At 44.5% G+C, this 6781-nt stretch overlaps 1 protein-coding gene across 1 annotated transcript; it reads left to right on the forward strand.

Moving 5' to 3' along the window:
• Nucleotides 1-734: 734 nt before the first annotated feature.
• Nucleotides 735-3034, forward strand: PAQR8 (progestin and adipoQ receptor family member 8). The gene has a single exon (XM_004388721.3). It carries the CDS (start codon nt 785-787, stop codon nt 1847-1849), a length of 1065 nt encoding a protein of 354 aa, XP_004388778.1. The 5' UTR covers nt 735-784; the 3' UTR covers nt 1850-3034.
• The last annotated feature ends 3747 nt before the right edge of the window (nt 3035-6781 follow it).

Here is a 6781-nt window from a genome sequence, read left to right on the forward strand (position 1 = left end):
TCGACAGCAAAGGGTTTCGTTTTTACGGGTTTAAAAAACCATAAAGTCTTTAAAGGGAGTCCCTGGGTAGTGCAAATAGTTAACAAGTTTGGCTGCTAAGCGAAAGGTTGGAGTTTTGAGTCCATCCAGAGATACCTCGAAAGAAAAACCTGGTGATCTACTTCCAAAAAATCAGCCATTGAAAACCCTATGGAGCAGAGTTCTATGTTAACACACATGGGGTCATCATGAGTTAGAGTTGACAGCAACTGGTTTTAAAGGTAGACTTACTTATTATGGTCTAGATTAAAAACAGGGTGGGTGGCTAACATTCCCATTTTCCAGGTTGTGACTTTGCTTCATACTGTAGTGGATAATAGAGACAGAATCAGACTGTTCAAACAGTAGGGAATTTTGGTCCAACTGGCACAGTGGTTAAGAGCCCGGCTACTAATCAAAAGGTCAGCAGTTCGAATCCTCCACCTGCTCCTGGGAAACCCTATGGGGCAGTTCTGTTCTGTCCTATAGGGTCGCTATGAGTCAAAATCGACTAGATGGCAACAGGTTTGGTTTTTTTCAGTTTGATCATTCAACAAATGAAGATGAGGCTCAGGGAAGCTGTTAACAGTTCCCTGCCTTCTCTACTGTGCTAGAAAGCTGTGTTTCATTTAGAATACCGTAGTTCCTTCCCTGTCGTAGTTCAGTCCCTCTCTCACTGCATTTTTGTTGATTTTACTTTATTTTTCTTAGGTTGCATCTGCCCCTCCGACCTGACCGTGCTGGGTTAGCCAAGCCTGCTGCAGCCATGACGACCGCCATCTTGGAGCGCCTGAGCACCCTGTCAGTAAGTGGGCAGCAGCTGCGCCGCCTGCCCAAGATCCTCGAGGATGGGCTTCCCAAGATGCCTTGCACCGTCCTAGAGACAGACGTGCCCCAGCTGTTCCGCGAGCCTTACATCCACACTGGGTACCGCCCCACAGGCCACGAGTGGCGCTACTACTTCTTCAGCCTCTTTCAGAAACACAACGAAGTGGTCAACGTCTGGACCCACTTGCTGGCGGCTCTGGCTGTCCTCTTGCGATTCTGGGCCTTTGCTGAGGCCGAGACCTTCCCATGGACCTCCCCACACTCTCTGCCCCTGCTCCTTTATATCCTGTCCTCAATCACTTACCTCACATTTAGCCTTCTGGCCCACCTGCTGCAGTCCAAGTCGGAGCTCTCCCACTACACCTTCTACTTTGTGGACTACATTGGAGTGAGCATTTACCAGTATGGCAGTGCCTTGGCCCACTTCTTCTATAGCTCCGACCAGGCCTGGTATGAGCGGTTCTGGCTTTTCTTCTTGCCAGCGGCTGCCTTCTGTGGCTGGTTGTCTTGTGCCGGCTGTTGCTACGCCAAGTATCGTTACCGGAGGCCTTACCCAATTATGAGGAAGATCTGTCAAGTGGTACCTGCAGGGCTGGCCTTTGTCTTAGACATCAGCCCCGTGGCACACCGCGTGGCCCTGTGCCACCTGGCTGGCTGCCAGGAGCAGGCGGCCTGGTACCACACCCTCCAGATCGTCTTCTTCCTGGTCAGCGCCTACTTCTTCTCCTGCCCTGTGCCTGAGAAGTACTTCCCGGGCTGCTGTGACATCGTGGGCCATGGTCACCAGATCTTCCATGCCTTTCTGTCCATCTGCACACTTTCCCAGCTGGAGGCCATCCTCCTGGACTTCCAGGGGCGCCAGGAGATCTTCCTGCAGCGCCACAGTCCTCTGTCCATCTACATGGCCTGCCTCTCCTTCTTTTTCTTGACTGCCTGCAGTGCTGCCACTGCAGCTTTCCTGAGGCACAAAGTCAAGGCCAGACTGACCAAGAAAGATTCCTGAAGCTGGCAGGTGAGCAGTGTGTGGAGGTGGCCAGTTGTGATTTGGGGAAAATTTGATGCAACGATAGGAGTTGACGTTTTGTTTTTAAGGGTTGGCTTTTAAATTAACAATACTTATCTCCAAGGACATGCTATGGCAGCAGCATTGGAAAGCCAAAGGATTCAAGAGTTTCGTTGTTGATAACAAGAGTATTCCGTTTCCCCTCTGGGCTATAGCCCTACAAAAAGCTGAGATTCATGGGACAGTGAATTAAGAAGAACCACCATCTGCCTAAAAGTTTGGCAAAATTCTGACCATGGCCTCCAGGGGCAAGTCTAGAGCTGAAGGGATAATAAAAATGGACTGGGAAGTAGGTGGCTGGTCACACCCTATTGGAATGGCCATCCTACTATGCTGGGCTTGGTAACTGAATAAATTGATCTGAGGGCCCTAGTTCGTTTGGATTTGAGATTGTCTAGGGTAAAGAAGTCTGAATCTTTGAAATAATTCAGTGAAAACCTTAGACATAATGAATTACTCAGTTAATCTGATTTCTGGTCCCTCCTCTCTTGTCCACTGTAACACTGACCCTTTTCTCAGGATGACCACCTGTCTATCTGGCTGATTTCTCTGAAGTGCTGTCCACCTCCTACTCCCATCTGTACCTTGCATGGTACATAAAGGACTAAGAAGCCGTCATACTTCCAGGAAATGCTTGGATCCATGTGGACATTCCAGAAGTTTGTTCTCATATAATACTAATGAAAATGGTACCAGGAAGCACAGTGCCAAGACCCACCAGAAGGCCCAGCCAACAAGCTTGGATTCTGTTTGGTGTCATGGGACCCTTCTGTTTTTACTTGTGGACTGCAGGATTACTTGAGCACTATTAGGGCTGCTCGTAGTGTAAATCGGTTCTAAGGGTCACTCTAAAACCAGTTGTCATCGAGTTTATTCTAACTCATGGCAAGGGTTCCGATTATTTCAAGAGGAACCCAAAGTCCAGTCTTCTAAATAGATGATAACCCATAAAGGACCCACATAGCTACCCCAAGTCAGGGTCCTCAGGTAGGCAGTCTGCCTCAGCTTAGGGTTTATTGATTGTTGTCTGTTGCCATCAAGTTGATTCCAACTCATGGGAACCCCATGTGTGCAGAGTAGAACTGCTCCATAAGGTTTTTAAGGCTGTGACCTTTCAGAAGCAGATTGCCAGGCCTATCTTCCGAGGCATCTCTGGGTGATTTCAAACCACCAACCTTTCACCTAGTTCTTGTTGTTGGGTGCCATCAAGTCGATTCTGACTCATAGCAACCCTGTGTGACCGAGTAGAACTGCCCCATGGGGTTTTCTAGGCTATAATCTTTATGGGAGCAGACTGCCAGGTCTTTCTCCCAGGGAGCTGCTGGGTGAGTTCCAACCGCCAACTTTTAGGCTTAGTAGCTTAGTGCTTAACTGTTTATGCCACCCAAGGACTCCCACCTTAGAGCAGAACCTCTAAAGTAATCAAGCCCCAGGACAGGTGAGCTTGTGTACTCTTTATGGGATGGCCCTGTGGAGGCTCCGCTGGGCCAGAATGTGTGAACTGGGCATCCTATAGCTGGAAACTTCTGTCCAGCAGCTTCTGTGGGGTAGATCGTGTTTGGGATTGATGTGTTCTGGCCACGCAGCCCTCCATGAGGACTGTACTTCTGCACCGTTCCAGTAAAGGAGGCTGTGGAGATGGAAGGGCTGTGGACACCTTCTCCTCAGAGGCATTTACTAAAAAGTGAAGCGGTTTTAACGCTAGTTTGATGAACCTCCTCTATTACTAGGTTGCTTTGTTGTCTTCAGATCTTTGCTTTCTTCCTCTCTCTGATCGATACGAGGGTTTTGTGCCTTATAAATGGAAGTGAATGAACACTTAATATATAGCCATGTGGAATTTTGTTTTCAGTTATTGGGATAAGAAAAAATAGTCCATTGTTTTCCAGCCAGTGAATGAAGGAAGCTCCAGAAAGCCAGAATTGCTTAGCAATCAAAAGACCCTTTCAACTTGTGTTTCGGCAAAGCGGGAAGTAGGAAAAAGATACTCAGCTGAAGGCTTTCCTGTTAACTTTCTATCAAGAAAGTGTGTATTTTATCAGCTACATGGTTTTCCTAGATGGATTTCTCCTGTTAATCCTCAAATACCTGACCTTTTGTGCTACCCAAGTGTCTCACACACAAGCTTCTGGTGTCTAGGCCAAATTCACGGCAAATATAGTTAGCAAAACGAAACGAGGAAATGGGGGAATTGTGCAAACACGTTGCAAGTAGAGGGTCAATTTAAAATGGAATCTAGAAATCATTTCACATTTTTGTCATAACAGATTCAAAGATTCTTTTAAAAGTTGGATGGGAGATACGAAGGAAGAGGGAAGGAGGGAGGAAGGTGTAAGTTAAGCTCTTGAATGTTAACTGTAGTGGCATTGGTGAACAGAGAGCTTTGGGCCAAATCCAGGTATTTTTTAAAAGAGAGAACAAGGGTAGAGCAGTGATCTTCAGATGCAGTCCACGGACCAATGCCAGTCAGCACAGGATTAACAGTGCACTGCAAGATAAGTACAGAAAGCGAGACTAAACTTTTAGATATTGCCATAAAAGTTTTAATTTACAAAAATATTGGTCCTTCCAGTGACTGGGAATTAAAAGATAACAAACCAAAAAACAGTTCTTTACTGCAGATATTGGAGAAGTATTGAGGTAGGAGACTATGATATGCTCTCAAAATAGCAGTATTTCATTAAAAACCAGTCATACTGGTTGCCATTGAGTCGACTCTGATTCATGGCAACTGCATGTATGTCCATGGGGTCTGCAATGGCTGATTTTTTGGAAGTAGATCTCCAAGCCTTTCTTCCGAGGCACCTCTGGGTATACTTGAACTTCCAGCCTTTTGGTTAATCATTTTCACCACCCAGGGACTCTAGTATCTCATTAACCAAACCAACAAAAACAAACCCACTGCCATTGAGTTGACTGGGACTCATAGCAACCCTATAGGACAGAGTAGAACTGCCCCATAGGGTTTCCAAGGCTGTAAATCTTTACGGAAGCAGACTGCCACATCTTTCTTCCACGGGGCAGCTGGTGGGTTCAAACCACTAACCTTTCGGTTAGCAGCCGACGGCTTTAACCCCTGCACCACCAGGGATGCTAATATCGCATTTGAAAGATATGATTGATAGTTTTTTTCAAGGCATTTTAATTTTGACAGGTTGAACGTCTTTGTTTAAAAAAAATTTTCTGCGTTTTTCCTATGTTTATAGCTTTCTAATGAGTTACACAAAGGTAAAAACATAGGAAATGCAGATTGTTTTCAACTACTCAGACTTTTTTCATTAAAACGAGTGTATCAGTAAGGAATAAGCCCAGTTTATTTAAAGGAATAATTAAGTGTTTGATAAAGGAGATGGCTATCCTACTCCACTAGGCCCTCTTTTTTTTTTTTTTTTTTTTAAACTAAGACTCTCAACCTATTAAAATGCCTTGAAAAAACTAAACTATCAGTTATTTACATCTTCTTATGGAAAAAAAAAAGTCCGATGAAACCCTACCCAGTGTAGGGAGAGAGGAGAGCAGGACACAGCAAGTTGGGGAGACATTTGCCTGTTTCCCTTTTGCCCAGTGCTTTCTAGCCTGTTATTTATTAACAAGCTAATGTTAATTCCCTTCAGATGTCAGGATTCATTTCCCGATTCTGCTGTAAGTACCTCACTCAATAACAATATTCTCAGGAGTCCTCTGCTGGAAACTTAAAATAATAGGAGCTCAGACCATGGAAAGAAGATAGTTCATTCCTGCCTTTGTTGCCCACGTGTTCAAAAATTGTACTTTAATGCTTGAAAATATTAGGTTCTTTGGTTGCTGCATTGTAGTTTCAAATGAATCCTCCGGGTGGCACTCATGCCTCAGAGAAGGTACCACCGTTGCCCCCAAGGCTTCTGTCTCCTAATTGTGTTGGTCCTAGTGTTTTGTTTGATTGCTTGACAAAGAAAATATGGAACTATTTTCTGTTGATATAAATCTACTTACATGAATGATCATTAAACGTATTTTGTATATGGACTGTTCTAGTGTCAACACTTTGAAGAAGCAGTTCCCTTGACCACATCTTAAAGATTTTATCAAAGCAAATAATGGCAGGAGGAGGTCAGGATACTTTATTTCCACTCAGCAGTAGGAAAGTATGAAAGTCTAAAAAAAAAAAAAAAAATACAATCTCCACATCATCTTCATTCTAAACCCCCTAAGTCCCAAAATACATACACACACCCGAAATCCCTACTAGTGCGTAGAATAAGAAATTGCCCCCAAAAAGCTATGGAGTTGATTTTCTGAGGATTTCTATCTAGTATAATACTCCTAGTTTCACAGACACTGGTCTTAAAAATTTCAAAATTTTGAACTGATGGACTACATTTCATGGAACCAGAATTATAAATTATGCTACAACAGATACTATTATCTATTGTGAAGAGTGGCACCTATCAACTAAATGATTTTGTAGCCTTAACTATTAGATTTAAATAGCCGTGAAAAAGGTGACTCTCTAAGCTACTGCAGTGTCAGATTACAGTATTAGCAAGATAACAATAAGAAAATGGCATTTCTCTGGCTGAGGGCTCCACCAGTAGTTATAGTGTCCCTCCTGTCCAAACCCTTTTCACCACCATCAGGGGCCACAGGCAATTTTCAAATCCTTCTGCGGTTGCTGCTAATGGTTTAATCACTCTTCAGTTGTTGATTCAGCAAGTATTTGTTGAGCACCTATTGGTGGCAAGCATCATGTTGGCTCTGGAGTTTCCATAGTGAGGAAAAACAGACATGGATCCTGCCGGCAGAGAGTTTGCAGTCCACTAAGCGAGGACCAGCATCTTGCCACCTTGGGCCGTGAGAGTGTCTCTCTTTCCACGTCTTGGTCACTACCACAGC

The sequence above is a fragment of the Trichechus manatus genome, unplaced genomic scaffold (assembly GCF_000243295.1).
Source record: "Trichechus manatus latirostris isolate Lorelei unplaced genomic scaffold, TriManLat1.0 scaffold00215, whole genome shotgun sequence".
In the NCBI taxonomy this organism is placed as follows: Eukaryota; Metazoa; Chordata; class Mammalia; order Sirenia; family Trichechidae; genus Trichechus; species Trichechus manatus.

Coding starts and splice junctions, on each gene's coding strand:
- PAQR8 (XM_004388721.3), top strand. CDS start 785: ATGACGACCGCCATCTTGGAGCGCCTGAGCACCCTGTCAGTAAGTGGG.